Source organism: Malaclemys terrapin, chromosome 8 (assembly GCF_027887155.1).
Source record: "Malaclemys terrapin pileata isolate rMalTer1 chromosome 8, rMalTer1.hap1, whole genome shotgun sequence".
Classification (NCBI taxonomy): Eukaryota; Metazoa; Chordata; order Testudines; family Emydidae; genus Malaclemys; species Malaclemys terrapin.
The window spans coordinates 80,818,273-80,834,366 of NC_071512.1; the positions used below are offsets into that span (position 1 = coordinate 80,818,273).

At 40.2% G+C, this 16,094-nt stretch overlaps 1 protein-coding gene across 3 annotated transcripts in view; it reads left to right on the top strand.

Moving 5' to 3' along the window:
* The window catches only part of COL24A1 (collagen type XXIV alpha 1 chain), a 234,046-nt gene that overhangs the window by 30,229 nt on the left and 187,723 nt on the right, over positions 1 to 16,094 (top strand). For all 3 annotated transcript variants that reach the window (XM_054036762.1, XM_054036763.1, XM_054036765.1), the window contains exons 4-5: positions 1,928 to 1,981; positions 6,636 to 6,689. In XM_054036762.1, coding sequence (XP_053892737.1) covers positions 1,928 to 1,981; positions 6,636 to 6,689 — 108 coding nt within the window. The remainder of the gene's footprint in view (positions 1 to 1,927; positions 1,982 to 6,635; positions 6,690 to 16,094) is intronic.

Here is a 16,094-nt window from a genome sequence, read left to right on the forward strand (position 1 = left end):
GCCAATCTCTACCTGCACAATGCTAGGGTGTATGAGGGTTGCTATAATTGTGATCCTGACTGCACACAGTTTTCTTTCTACTGTGTCACAGTGCACCGGTCGCTACTTAAATAGCCTTCTTGGTCTACTCTCTTCACTTCATGGGGGTTACATTTGCTGGAAACCTACTACCTGAACAATTAGCACTGTACGGGGGCTTGACCTCTTGTCCTACTATTCCCCTGTACTCCCAGAAAGCCTTTTGAGGTCTCCCTGAAGCCACTATCTGCATTCTACTCCAGTAAAGACAATTGGTCTGTCATTGACTGATGTCCCTCGTCAGTGTTGGCTTCCCTGCCAGTGAAGTTATCCTTCTATTTCAAAGGGAACTGATATTCATTTTTCCTAAGATTTAACATTTTTATTCTGAATTTTAATCATAATAAAATTATGCAGAAGGGGTTCATAAAAACCAATGGGAAGTTATGTGGATAGTACTGTGCACAAACCATCTTTACATTTCCTGCACAGGTTGTTTATTGCTATCTCAGCCACAGTAGTAATCCTGGTGCTATCCTTCATCTCTCCCCCGATTTTAAATAATTTTGAACAGCATCAAGCAGTACAGTCAGAGCTATTTAATGTATTTTACCCAGTGCACAAGCTGAGTAATTGGGTTGCATGCAGGAGATCTTGGGGTGAGTTGGGGTATTGGTGTAGGGAGTGGTGATGGAATCCTTCCCTCAGGCCATTCCATGACTGGTAGTGCAGAGTTAAGGCTTGCAGTAGCCTCTGGATTCACCCCAACCCTCAATTTCTCACCCTGCATACTGGGAAGCAGAGGCAGTGAGCCCCACCAGTGAAAAACTGTGTGACACATGGGGGACTGCCTGTATAAAGTCCTAACATCTTGCCACTCACCTGCCTCTGCTGTGAAAGGGTATTGATTCTGCTACAGCCATGGCCCTCTCCACCTGCATGGAGATGGGAATTTGATTTGCTCTTAAAGGTGGAGGCCTGAATTAGACCCCATTACCATGCAACCTCATTGAAGTAGAAGTGATGGCATGCAGTGCAGCACAAGCCAGTGCAGAATTTGGCCTAGAGTTCTCCCCACAATTTGAGCTCAGATGAAACACTGTTTTTGCTCTCAAAAGTTAATAAGTACAATGTAAAAGGAAAGGGATCTGTTTTAGGGACAAAGCTGTTACCTAGCTCAAACATGGTACTGTGCCTAATATTGTTACAATTATTTATGATCAAATCTATTTGCAAAGGTTACATCGGATCATAAAACAGTATATGAATTTATTTGATAAAAATCAAAATGTTTTTTCTTTGAAAGGAGTTATATCAGTTCAAAAATATGAATGTAAAGAATCAAATAATGTGCTACCAATGATTTCTATGAGAAGTTCATACTTGGGAAGTCAAACAAGTCTTCAACCATGTCTGTGGTGTTTCTATTTCTTCGTCTTTCTTTTCTATGGGTTATTATTATTACTTAGTTTCTTATAGTGATTAACTGTCTGAATTGCCTCAAATGATATATACATTGTTTGGGATGTAAACGTTTGAATTAGTATGCCATGTTTTTAATTTAGTAAATTAACTGTTTTCTCTTTTTTTGAAATACATTGTGTTTCCTTGGTTTTAGACTTTGAAATGGATTCTTCTTCCTGTAATAAAAATTAATTTATTTAAGTTATGCACCAAACTGAGAGTTACAAGCTTTATGTGTAACATAATTTTAACCATGAGTCTCCAATTGGGAGCCCGATTGGGAAAAAGCACACTGTATTTTTAGTTTTGAGCTTTGCTTTCAAAATGAGAAGGTTTTGTAATCAGAAAATCAGCTGGGTGGCTGAAGGAGGGCTAGTCAGATTATGACCTGCAGCACAATGATTGGTCTGCTCTTACCTTAACTATTTGGTTTTTGTCCCTCCAGGGTCCCCCAGGTCCTCCAGGTTTACCTGGTCTGTCGGGGAAGAGAGGTCCAAGGGTGAGTAGAAGGGCTATATTTTTCTATAGCTGTATACTGGACATTGATAGTAAAACCAAACTTTGTATAATCATTTGATTGTGGAGTGTATTCATATACTAGTCAGCAAGGAAGATGTTGCTCTTTAATCTCAGCATATAATGGGCTAAAACAAAGTAAGACAAGACAGATAAAACAACATGTATTTTACAATAAATACCTAGAGGAGGTATTCTGAGTAAATGTGTCCACAAACTGCTATTTAGTTTGCAGTATAACTGTTATGCTGCTACTTGTAGCATTGTTTTTTTTAGTTTTTCAGTGTTGCCATCTGTAGCTGAGAAGGTCAGGTTCATTTGCTTTTTGGAATGATGGGGAGTGGGCTTCCCAGAATAGTGCATTCCACAGCTACAGACTGGAAAACAATGAAAGTGAAATTATCCACTGCTGGCTAGAAAGAAAATTGCTCTAAGAATCTGCTTTAGTTTCTTGGTTAACAGCAGCTCAATAAAAGCATAATTTCTGTGTCTGTAGCTTCTTCAAGTAACTTTTACCATAGCTAATACATCTTGATATATATATATATATAGTGTGTGTGTGCACGCGCATATATACTATAAAATGTTGAAGCCCTCTGGAAATGGCTGGGGAAGAATCAGGAATTTCTCACTGAAGGAAATCTGGGATTTTGGGCACCTGGAGAGGGTAGTTAAGGATTTGTGGGCTGGATGATCTAGAAGGCTGGGCAGGCTGGAGTGGAGTGGGTAGTCATGGGTTTAGGAATGGAGTGTGGTGTCTGGCAGGGTTGATAGATGAGACGTAGGATTTCTAGGATGGGTAGAAGTATTTGGCAGATGGTATGACAGATCAGCTGATGTGAGGGAGGTATCTTAGGTAGGCGGGGTTACTTGTGCTAGTGCTTGTGAACGAACATTTGAGTACGCCATTGTTTTGTAGCTTGTTGAAAACAAAATTTGCATGTTATACAGCTTTATGTTCCTTAATGCTGTCTCACATTTGAAATGGATGGCTGGAAAGGGGGATATCACCAGCTAATTGAATTAGGTTTAAGAAGAAAGGATTTAGCGCAAGTGGTGATCTTTTCCCATCGGTATAGACATTTCTTTCTCCATAGACTCAAAGAAGGGGAAATGAGCTAAGGCTTTTTCCTATCATTAGAAGGCACTAGTTTCTCCTCCCAAGTTTAGGTGAGCTGCAACCATACTGCATGAGCAAGTTATACAGCTGGTCTCTAAATACAGGGGCGGGGGAGATAACTTCCTCTCTTGCCTGGGTAAAAATTAGAACAACAGAACGTGGCACTAATTTGGGGGGTGGAGGGAAGTATTTAAATACTGTTCATGAATCATCACCACTTGCCCGTCTTTGTCCTTCCCCAGCCCGCTCTGTCCCTTCATTTCCACACAAGAAGTATTCTTAGTTCTGGGGAGGAACAAAAAACTAAAAATGGAACTAAATTGGGTTTGTTTAGTCTGGAGAAGAGAAGACTGAGAGGGGACATGATAACAGTTTTCAAGTTTGTTACAACGAGGAGGGAGAAGAAATGTTCTTCTTAACCTCCGAGGATAGGACAAGAAGCAATAGGCTTGGATTGCAGCAAGAGAGGTTTAGGTTGGACATTAGGAAAAACTTCCTAACTATCAGGGTGGTTAAGCACTGGAATAAATTGCCTAGGGAGGTTGTGGAATCTCCATCATTGGAAATTTTTAAGAGCAGGTTAGACAAACACCTGTCAGGGATGGTCTAGATAATTAGTCCTGCCATGAGTGAAGGGGACTGGACTAGATGACCTCTCGAGGTCCCTTCCAGTCCTATGATTCTATCTGCACATTTACTGGAGAGAGAAAAAGAGGAAGAAGAGAGAGGGTAAAATGTTGTATGCTAAGGCAATTCAATGAGGATAACCTCAGTCTTGATTCCTTAAAAAGAGAGAGCCCAAATAAACCACATGTTAAAAATGTAAAACCATCCTGTCACATGGCCAGTCAGAAAGCCCATCAGACTTGCTTGATTCCCTCTGATACCATTATAAAAGTAGAGGTAGGAGTCAGGATCCTTTATATCTCTTGAAGCTGTCTCTTTCAGATGCCTATTTCTTAACCTCTGATGGATGCAGTGCATTCTGGGGCACAAAGCTCCACAGTGTGAAATTTGTGAATTCAATGTGGAGTTGAACATGCAAAAAAGCATAATGGGAAGTGGGGGAGCTTAGATTAGAGAGGGGTGGCTAGCGTCTGGAGACAGCCTAGGTTGAGAAGGGCCAGTTTGATTTATTAGTAACTGTGATTTAAATAGAATTTTAAAAGCGTACTTAAATGTTGCCGCAAAGACTAGTCCAGGTGATGGGCTAAGGGCCAGGAAAACTTCATTTTTGAAAAGTCATTGTTGCACTTTAGCTCTTATAGTGCCCATAAATATTAGAATACCAGCAAGTGTTGGTTGTTATTTTTTACATTGAAAAGTAGGTCCCAGGCCCTACTTTTTGTGTGCTAAACTTGAGGCTGACATGAGGCTTTTATGGGCAAGATATAACATGAACTCCCCAAAATTTTATTAGAAAATTATATAGGTAGAATATACATTATACACAGATGTGGTATGACAATCAGGTGGGGTATCTGAGCTTAGACCCACTGAAAACTTTGGCCTCCTAGCCAAAGAAAGCCCTTCATCACCCCTCCTGAGCAGACATGGAGCCTGTCACGTGACCTTCACCCAGGGCTTTCTTCTGTCCCTTGAGTCATCTTTAGTCATACTGAGATGTGCCTTGAGCTGTTGAACAAGAGGCACCTGGGATCTAAGGAACTCTCTTCTTGCAGTGGCAGCACTCAGCTATCAGCAGTCAGCTGTGTGCTGCTCCACTTGCTGCACAGTGATTGTTGTGTCAGTGACTCCTTCCCACTACTCCCAGCTGCGTGAGGATCCTCCTGCCTCAGGCCCTAGTCTTCCCCAGGATTCCCGTGCTTCACTCCCTCAGCCCTTAATCGTGCCTTGGTCCGACGGTCTCAGTAGTGACACCTTAGTTAAGAGTGATGCCTTTCCCTCAGGAGCTTGATTTTAACCACTTTTAACTTTATTAGAAAAGTTCCTTTCTGTGTAAAATTTCTCACATGGGACCTCTGCACAGAGGAAATGTAAAAAAAAATTTTTTTTGAGTGTCTCAGCCAAGCTGAGTCTGAGTTAGGGCACATCAAGAAAAAAAGTGAGTTTTCAGGATTTGAAACAAATAATTTTTGTTGTTCACCCATATCTCCAGAATGACTTGTTTTATACTGTTTTATCTGAGATGTATGTTAATCCTCAGTGAGGTGGAATTCCTAGGGCAACTTTTATTGAGCAGAATACCACTGTGCTCTCCCTTCTTGTTGTGGCATTTCCTCGACCCTGGCAAAACAAACCAACAAAGCGCTAAAAACTTTCTGAGCCATTTCCCCACTGTAATTATATTGGCACCTTAAGTAGCGGGTTTCCTCTTTCTTGTAAATCCCTGAGAGAGACCCGAAAGCTGCCTGTGTGCACATTAATCTCTCAAAGGGGGCTGGGATCAGCATGTCCATTTAGTTACATCAACATGGTTATTCGTTGGAGGAAGCATTAAACTGTGAGGCTCTCAGTGTTAATGTGCGGTATAATTGGTAAACGCTGAGTTGTGAGGGAAAAGTATGATGTCTGTCTTAACAGTTCATTGAATTTGTATTTTATGTTTTGGGAGAGTTAAAACAGATTCTTATTATTTCTGGTACCTTTGATAAACTCTTTGGGTGAAATTCTGGCCCCCTTGAAGTCAATGAAAGTTTTGCCATTGACACCAGTGGGGACAGGATTTTATCCTTCAGGTTCTTCCATGTGTCATAGATGAATAGCTGCTGACAATCATTGTGATGACCATTTCCCCCAGTGCCCAATTCTACAAGGACTGGCTTCAATGAGAGTTGAAAGTGCTCCGGACCTTGCAGGATCAGATACCCAGTGTTGAAACCTTTTAACTTCTAGTGTGGATGGCCTGGAAACATGTTTTGTCCCATAGCGGGAAATATTATAGATCCCATGTTCCACCAGTCCTGTTGTTGACAATCACTGTCAGCAGTGGTTTGTTTTCCAAGCACAGATGGGTCAATTTAGCCATATACTCCTGATGTTCTTTGCATGGAACTCTCATTGAAGTTAATGGATGTTGATTATATAAAAGTTAACTTTGACTCTCAAAAATGTCAGCATTCTGGGCCATTGATCTGGAGAATTAATTGTTATAATTCCTAACTGCATGAACTTTATATACTGTACATAGGGATTACCTCAGTAATGTGATGTTCAGGATTTCCTTTTATCCCAAACATCGTATGATATTCTATGGCTGAAAAGTCATCATCACAATGAGCTTGCTCTAATATGCATGTCCTGAATTACCTGGGATCCCAGTGAAAAGTTAATGACTGAGACTGTCAAAGGAGTCTATGGGAGTTAGGTGCTCAATTCCCATTTAATCTCTGTGGGAAATGGACACTGATTCCCTTAGGCTCCTTTGAAAATCCTTGCCAATGATTTTAGATGGAACAGTGATCCTTGAGGATGATTCTCTGTACAATATTTCCACAAAGTAATGAACATTGTTTGGTGTAGTTCTGAATAACCCTGCTCTTTCTCGTTTTTATAGGGTATTCCAGGCCCACATGGGAATCCAGGTTTGCCAGGGCTGCCTGGTCAAAAGGTGAGCTAACTTAATCACACTGCCATAAGCATTATTTGAACTTCCGGATGTGTAACTTTTTGGAAGTCCTAGAGTTTGCTTCCAATAATAGTAGTGATTAATTTTATTTGGTTTACAAATGGAGAGCACAGCTATAAACAGTTTTTAAGGAAATGTAACCAATAAAACTTAAACCAAGATCAAAAGAAAAATAGCCAGTTTCACAGGACAAAATGATGCATGTGGAATGATGGCCTGGAAGCCTTTACTCATGTGAGTATTCCTTGCTTTCCAAAGGATTTTGATTGAAGTCAATCCAACTACTTGGGTGAGTCAGAATTATTCAAGTGAGGCATTTGCGGGATTGGACATTTAATCCCTGCGGTAACCTTTTGCTTTGGTCAAAAAAAAAAAAAGAAAAAATAGGCCAAGTCACTCTCCATAAATACTTCTATTTGCTGTCAAGATTTCACCTGTTTGATGACATTTAACTACTCTAACTTTCAGAGTTTGTTGATTAAATGATAGAATAAGAACTGTGGAACCTAGATTTGATATTGCAAATTTAAGAAAAAATATTCAGCCATAAACTCAATTAAAAACTTTCAAACCTGGGTTACAAGGGCCACTTAAATACCGGCAGGCAGATTTGTGCAGTTGCAAAATGCCTTCAATTCATATTTAGTTTTAACAATTTGGATAGATATGTTAGGAAAAAACAACATGATGATTTGTTTTAGTGTGATTCCTTATGACAGGAATCTGACCTGTAGTGACAGGTGTTAAAAACTGCTCTAGGCCATGAAAATATATCAAATAAAGCTTGTGATGTTTGACATTGTAAAACAAAGTGGCTTTGTGTTTTCTATGTGCCCTTTTGTTAGTATCTAATTTTATTACAACCATTAAACGTAGTGATTTCTATAACTCGGTTTTACAATAATTATGCAAACTGGGTAATAGAGAAGTGTAGACCGCTGTTACTTGAAATAAGTGTAGCCAGCTACTCACAGGATTTATTTCATAATATATATTTCCTTTAATTGAGTCATACCAAGATTCTGAGCATTTATCTACTCTGTAGTTGAGTTCATGATTTTAAAAAATTAAGTCATTGATAAAAATTAATGTATTTTCTAGGCTTAGCTATGAAAGCTATATTTTCTTGTTGGTCACAATTTATTATTGTTAATACTATATCATTATTTTATGCAGAGGGGGCTAGAGCTCCACACAACTGTAGTTTTACTGTAAAATTAGAGTATCATAATATTTTAATTAAATAGAAGTAAGCCAGATCCTCACCAAGTGTAACTGGAGAAGCTCCACTGAGGTCAATTGACCTATGCTGGTATACACTAACTGAGATTGAAGACACTTGGGTTTAATCTTAGAACACACAAGATCTAATGTAATAATTTTCTGGCAGTAAAATCACAATGGGTTTTATTCTCCCCTCAAGGTACATGTGTATCTCCTATCTACATTGAAGAGTTACACATGTGCTTCAAGAGTGGAATTTAATACATTTATAGCTTCCTAGATTGTCACTGATGGCTTTAAACTGAAGGTCAGGTTCTGTCCCTGTGTGTGTGCCAGCAGCTTCCATTGACATGTATATAGTTTAGGGTCCTTAGCATGTAACCTTAGATACTTGGCCTAGGGGTATAAGGCTGACATGTGGTCTAAAATCACCAAAGCATGCATAAGTTTTTGGCAATTTTCCTAGCTATCATAAACAAGAACTATTTCAAGAAAACTGAGTCTGTGGATTTTGGCACCGTTATAGCTGCATTGTAATGCTAAATAGATTAAATACTTATATATTTTATTTTACCTTCACAAGATGGTTTACAGTTCCTTGTTCCTGCTTCACAATTGAAAACCATGTATAATGATGACTGCTTGTTTCTAAGTTAAAATTACAAAGAATTGCATATCTTTTATTGGGGAAATGGCATTGGGCAAGGTATGAAAGGGAACATATTTTAACTAGCTAAGAACCAGCTGCAGCTTTATTACAAATAACGTTTTTAGTTCAGTCTGTCTGAATTGTAAAAGGGAAGCAGGACACTGCTCTCTTGGCAATGGTGTTAGCAAGAGGAGGATCAGGCCCTCATGTATCATTTCAAATAATAGTTATCAACTTACACTTGTTCCTATTCACTCCATCACCCAAACTTATCACCTGATTAGTGCCTATTGAAGTCAAGGGGAGTCTTTCCACTGATTTGAAAAGGCAGAGAGTGAACAGGACTTGCACTTGGGTCTCCATGGCACAAGAAGCAAATATGAAGGATTTGGGGCTAGAAAAGGAGGGTGGAAAGATAATGGTGTGAAGAGATTTGATGGGAAAGAGAAATCAATGATGGTAAACATAAGTAGATGGAGAAAGGCTGGTCCCCCAGTCCTGCAACTCATTGTGCACTGTCAGACTGCTGCACCCATGCACAACCATGCTGAGGAAATGGATCTCTGCAGGGAGGAGAGCAGTCTTCCCACATGCAACAAATTGCAGAATTGGGGCAAAAATCAGAAAGTTTAATGTATTGAAAAGAGAGGGGAAAAAAACTTGAAAGATCTTAAAGGAATGAGAATATTTATATTAAAAAAAAGGCATGGATAATTTACTGGTAGTTTTTTAAAAAATCACATGTCCCCAGTTCTGGCTGGGGAGAAATTACACCTCTACCTTGATATAACGCTGTCCTCGGGAGCCAAAAAATCTTACCGCGTTATAGGTGAAACCGCATTATATTGAACTTGCTTTGATCCACCGGAGTGTGCAGCCCCGCTCCCCCGGAGCACTGCTTTACCTTGTTATATCCAAATTCGCGTTATATCGGGTCACGTTATATCGGGGTAGAGATGTAGTAGCGCCCAACTCCTTTTGAATGCCCTGAATCCTTTTCATTTTGGTTTTGAAAAGCTGGCAGTGTCAAACAGTGGATTTTTTAAAAAATAGTTGTCTCATTGCATATAATCTGGCTATATGCCAGAAAATCTATAGTCATCCTTCACCCTAAGTAAAGAGCTTTGTCTGAGACTACAGTTTAATTTCAAGATCCAGTCTGTGGCTGCATTTGACAGGAACTTAAACATGCTGCTGGTATCTGTCATGTCATTTCTATCTTTAGGCCAGACTCTCTTTTGTGTAGAGTATTGACATTGTTCACCCACATGCCACTCCATATACCACAGTTTATTGACATAACACATCACTGTAGCCATTAAAGTATAGAAAGGATGAAGTATGGAATTAAATGAATAGGAGAAGTTGAGCCAGTTTATTGAGGAAGGAAATAGAAATATGTATACAAGTGATGATTGTACAGAGGCTTAGCTATCACGCAAGGCAGTAATTATATGTAGTTCTTTTTGTTTTCATAAAGTTTGTTGTGTGGACAATGAATTCATTTAGCTGTAATAGATTCTGTGGTGATGATGCAAAGGTAAAATGCAGTGAATCATTGGATTCACCACTGCATTGTACCTTGTGTAGTCAGTTAAACCTGTGCAAAATGGGCATAAAGTGAGTGGAGGACTCTGATTTGAAGCATTTTATACCCACTTTGCATGAGAGTAAATAATTACACAAAGTGCAGGGCAGCACAGACTCAGGACTATGATTTCTAATGTCTTAGGACCAGATCACCCTGTCCTGTGAAGAAACCTGCCCAGATGGGTTTAAGGGAGGGTTTGTACTCTGTGGTGGGAAGATTTAGGAGGCTGCAGTCCCTCTGAACCCTATACATCTGTGGGATTTATTGAGGAATGGTCTCCCCCTTCCACACAGAGGCAGGAAACATCTTGGATGGATCCCCCTTCCCACCTGGTATCATGGCTCCTTAGAGCCTACCTTTATTTATATGGTTAACTAGTGTACTGATTTCTTCTGTCTTAAAGCTGTTAAAAATTAGAAGAGCAAACTTCTATTTGGTAATTTTCTTGGCTTCACGACTTTGTTTTTTATGGGTTAGTAGTAAGAAAATAATGAAATAGAAGGGGTATGTGATTTGTCTGACAAGAGGAATTCCTGAGAGCTACCAACACAAGACTAATTGCAAAATCATTGTCTTATGAATTATTTTTAGAAGAACTGTGTTTACCGCAGGAATATCTATCTTCTGTTTGACACTGGCAAGTTTTTGTCTTTGCTTGCAATATGGCCTTTCTATTGTGCCACGCAAGCTTTGCTGTCATTAGAGAGATGTTAATCTTTATCACAGTTAAAGCACTATTCTGCAATAACCCTTGGAAGGTAAGTACTGTGTATAGAGTCTGTCTCATCTTCAGTTTGGAAGACTTGACATGCTTATAAACACAACTCAAGCATTCTCTGAGCAGTCATAACAAAGCAATACTTGAAAAAGATTTTAAAGAGAAAATAGGCCAGATCCTCAGGTGCAGTGCAGCTGGTTCTGTCTCACCCTGGGTGGACTTTGGCTGTAATGCAGTCTAAACAATCGAGGGAGGAGCACCACACAGCAAGGGGGGGTCTTCACTGGTATGTGGGACTTTTATGCCATACTCCCTCCTTCCTGCTAACGTAGCAGGGGAGAGTGGGCATGGGCAGGATATCCCTGTGCCACAACAGTTCCGGGCTGTGTTTTCTGTTTTTTGTGGCTGTTACAGGCCAGTGTAAGTCACAACCCACCCTGAGGCTTAAATCCTGTTCTCTTGGAGCTATAAGTGCATGGCAGTGTTAACACTTGGAAGCCTAATTGTTTTAGAATTAGGATTCTCTCTCTCTCTCTCTCTCTCTCTCTCTCTCTCTCACACACACACACACACACACACACACACACACACACACTCAGCCTGGGCACTTTTTGCAATTATCAGATATAAATTCATTTTTCCAGAACCCGATAGCTGAACAGTGGCTTGGCTGGTTTTCTCCATCAGAGAAATATTTATTTTGGGCAGTTTTGTGTTAGTAGATGCAAAGAAGTGTAGAGAGTCATGTGATGCCAGTGCTACAGAGCAAGGGCTTCTTGACGAAGAGCTGTAATTTGCAGTTGTTAATATAAACCCCATCTTGATTAGGACTTCTGTCTGACATAAGGGTCTGCCCAATTTGTAAATGGCACAATGCCACCCTAACAGATGGGCATGAGTGTAGGCACACACACACACACATATATATACTTACATACAGAATTCTCTGCTGAGAATGCCTGAACAGCTGTCCATACTGATTTTAGTTACTTATAAATAAAGGGCATGTGCCATCTTTAATCCAACTCTGATCTGGACTAGCTTTAACTATAAAAAATAATATCCTTGGCTATAGGAGAGAAATTCTTGGCGAGGCTGAACTAATCTGAGTACGGAGCAATCCATTATTATATGGTTTTCAGCTTCAAGGCCAAAGGTTACGTCTGGTCTATTCAGTTTTGATATGACGAGGTCAATGGAATGTAACCATATGTACTGTGTGCAGCATTTAGTATAACTAAAACCAGTGGAGATTACTTGTGCTGTATTTTAGCTTAAAATAATTGTTTTTAATGATAAGATAAAGAAAGTACAAGTATGGTTTCAGTCTAAACATTTAAACTTTCCAAATGCCCAGGTTTGATACAAGTGAAGCAATAAACTAAGATAATTATGTAGAGAGATTACCTGTAATAGGAATGACTAGCCATTAGTGGTTCTTGATCCACCTGCTGGAGGTTGTGGATCCCCAGCATTGGTGAGTCTGCCAGTAGCAGAGAGCACTGCAGTGCCAGCCACTCAGAATCCCTGCTGTGTTGGAGGACTGAAGCTAGATTGCACAAACTAAAATAGTGGTCAGGGCTGGGCTAGCCAGGAGATCTGCTGAGTCAGTACTTCTCCCAGGGACCGCTGTTACTGAGGCTTCTATGAAATTGCAACTCCAGGAGAAGTCAATCAGAGCTTCCGGTCATTCAGGACCTCTGGAAAATTGGGTCTTAAGTGTGTCAGAGACACTGCTCTTTGTCCAGTTGATAATATATGACAGTGGCCAGCAATGCTGCTGTGTTTCCCCAAAATGTTTTGGGGACATCTTCATATAAAGAGTTTTCAAATGGTTGGGGGAGTTGATGGGAAAGTGACTCACATTATAGGACACAACTGGGTTTTCATAAGAAATGAGTGTTAGATAAAAGGAAGCTCGGATACGTAGGGGCCCAGTGCAAGGGATGTCTTTGTGATTCAGCTGAAGAGCGCTAGTTAAACAACATCTGACTAAATCAGGTTGAGTTGAGAAGAATCGAACGTTAAGTGAGGCCACATTCAAGGTTAACTGGCCAAAGAGTCAATGAACATAAGTTGTTGTCTTGGTGACAGAGATGTGGAAGGCTGTGGAAAAGGAGAGATCCGTCTGGAAGAACTCCCTTTCCCTTGTGGAAACCATTTCTGCATGTAGAGGGCATGACTTGGTTATGTCATTCAAGTCATCGGGGCCTGATACTATTTACCTCAGGGTACTGAAGGAATTAGCTGAAGAAAGTTCGGAGCCACTGGCAATAATATGTGCAAACTCCTGAATGACAGGACAGGTCCTGGAAGTCTGCAGAAGGGCTAATGTAGTGCCCATCTATAAAAAGGGGGGGAAAGCCGGGGAACTATAGACCAGTCAGCCTGACCTTGATACCTGGGAAGCTATTAGAGCAATGTATGAAACGTTCAATTTGTGAATACCTGAAGGATGAAGGGTATAATCACTAAAAGCAGCATGGATTTATTAAGAACAAATCATGCCAAACCAGATTGATTTCCTTCTTTGGCAGGGTAACTGGTTTGGTTGATAGCAGGAATGTGGTGGATATAATATACCTGGACTTCAGCAAGGCTTTTGACACAGTCCCACAAGACATTCTGATAAGTAAGCTCGAGAAATGCAGGCTCGGCAGAACTACCATTAAATGGATACATACTTGGTTAAACAACTGCAAACAAAGAGTAACTATTAATGGAATTATGTCAAATTGGAGGGAGGTCTTAAGTGGGGTTTCACAGGGATGTATTCTGGGTCCATTGTTATTTAACATCTTTGTTAATGACTGGGATGTAAGAATAGAGAGCATACTAATCAAATCTGCAGATGATACAAAGTTAGGCAGGGTTGCCAACACTTAGGAGGATAGAGCTAAAATTCAAAGAGATCTTGATAAATTGGAGAACTGGGCTACTGACAACAAAATGAAATTCAATAAAGACAAATGTAAGATGCTACACTTAAGGAAGAAAAACCAAATGCACAAACACAGAATGGGGGATAACTGGCTTGGCAGCAGCACAGCGGAGAAGGATTTGGGAGTTGTGGTAGATCACAGCCTCAACATGACTCAGCAATGTGATGCTGTTGCAAAAAAAGCAAATGCAATTTTAGGTTGCATTAACTGTGGCCTGCAAGTCACAGGTGGTGATAGTACCACTCTACTTAACACTGGTTAGGCCTCGGCAGGAGGACTGTGTCCAATTTTAGTCACCGATGTAAAGAAACTGGAAAGGATCCAGAGGTGAGAGACAAAGATCATCAATAGGATGGAATGCAAGCCATATGAGCAAAGAATGAAGGAACTGGGTATGTTTAGTTTGGAAAAGAGATTAAAGGAGGACATGATAGCAGTCTTCAAATACTTGAAAGGCTGCCATAAAAAAAGATGGAGAAAAGTTGTTCTCTCTTGCCATAGCAGGCAGGACAAGAGGCGATGGCTTCAAACTACAGCATAGCAGATTTAGATTAAATCTCAGGAAAAGCTTCCTAAGTATAAGAACAGTAGGACAATGGAACAGGATGCCTCAGGAGGTTGTGGAAGCTCCTTCACTGGAGGTTTTTAAAAGGAGTCTGGATAGCCATCTGCCTTGGTTGGTTTAGATACTACAAATCATATATCTTGGCCAGGGATCCCATCGAACCCTACAATTCTATGACTTCTAGTCAGGAATGACTCATAACCTGCCCAGTAAAAAATTGAACCTAGGCCTGTTGGATTTCTCTCTCTTACTTTCTTCATCCTCCAGGGCTCTGTGCTATTTTTAGGAAGTATTGGATGTGTGAAAAAAAGATGGCAGAGGCTACTATTTCTGATAACATTTAGAGCAGGGGTCGGCAACCTTTCAGAAGTGGTGTGCCAAGTCTTCATTTATTCACTCTAATTTAAGGTTTTGCGTGCCAGTAATACATTTTAACATTTTTAGAAGGTCTCTTTCTATAAGTCTATAATATATAACTAAACTATTGTTGTATGTAAAGTAAATAAGGTTTTTAAAATGTTTAAGAAGCTTCATTTAAAATTAAATTAAAATGCAGAGCCCCCTGGACTGGTGGCCAGGACCCGGGCAGTGTGAGTGCCACTGAAAATCAGTTTGTGTGCTGCCTTTGGCACACATGCCATAGGTTGCCTACACTTGATTTAGAGAAAACATGGAACCATGAAGGACTAGTGGATTATTTTCAATTGACAATAACGTTCTTCTTTTAAACTCCGGCTAGAAAACTGTTAAGTTAGGCTAGGTCTACACTACCCGCCTGAATCGGCGGGTAGAAATCGATCTCTCAGGGATCGAATTATCGCGTCTCGTCGGGACGCGACAATCGATCCCCGAATTGACGCTCTTACTCCACCAGCGGAGGTGGGAGTAAGCGCCGTCGACGGGGAGCCGCGGAGGTCGATTTTGCCGCCATCCTCACAGCGGGATAAGTCAGCTCCGATAGGTCGAATTCAGCTACGCTATTCGCGTAGCTGAATTTGCATATCTTAAATTGACACACACACCCCCGTAGTGAAGACCTGCCCTTAGTGTGCTGTCTATTGTAAGCCTGGTCAATGGGAATGCTTCAGTCACTTGTAATGCAGGCAGTTTACTACTTCTGAGGGTTAATTTATTACCTGGGAACCAAAAGCAATTGACTTCAAAAAGTTGTGACAAGCACGCACGCTTCTCAGACTCTCATGGCAATAAAACAGGTAGTGACACTTGAAAGAGAGGGGAAAGTAAAGTGTAGCATGCTGCAGAACTTAATTATGTGGGAACACAAGCTATGAAATATGGCATATGAAACATAGACATATGCTTTCCTTATGCGAGACAATATTTTCCTATTGCCAGAATATGTGAAAGGTCAAATGTATATTTATGCAATTTATTTCCCCTTTAAAAGTATCTACATTGTTTGTAAGGAATGTAACTCCAAACCTTGCATTTTTTAAGCAACAAATGAACAATTTAACACTAGCCTTAATGGGAAATTATTTCCATGTTACATTGTGGGGTAATTCTAGTCAGTTTTATGACAAGTTTTGTTTTGGGGGGGAATATGCAGTGAATGAAAAATTGCAACCAACTGACTACATCTCAACAGCAGCTTTCAAGGACACTAGATTAAAAGATAGGAACAAAGAATTGATCAGAAATAGAAATGACATCACAACTATATTGGTGTTCATGTTT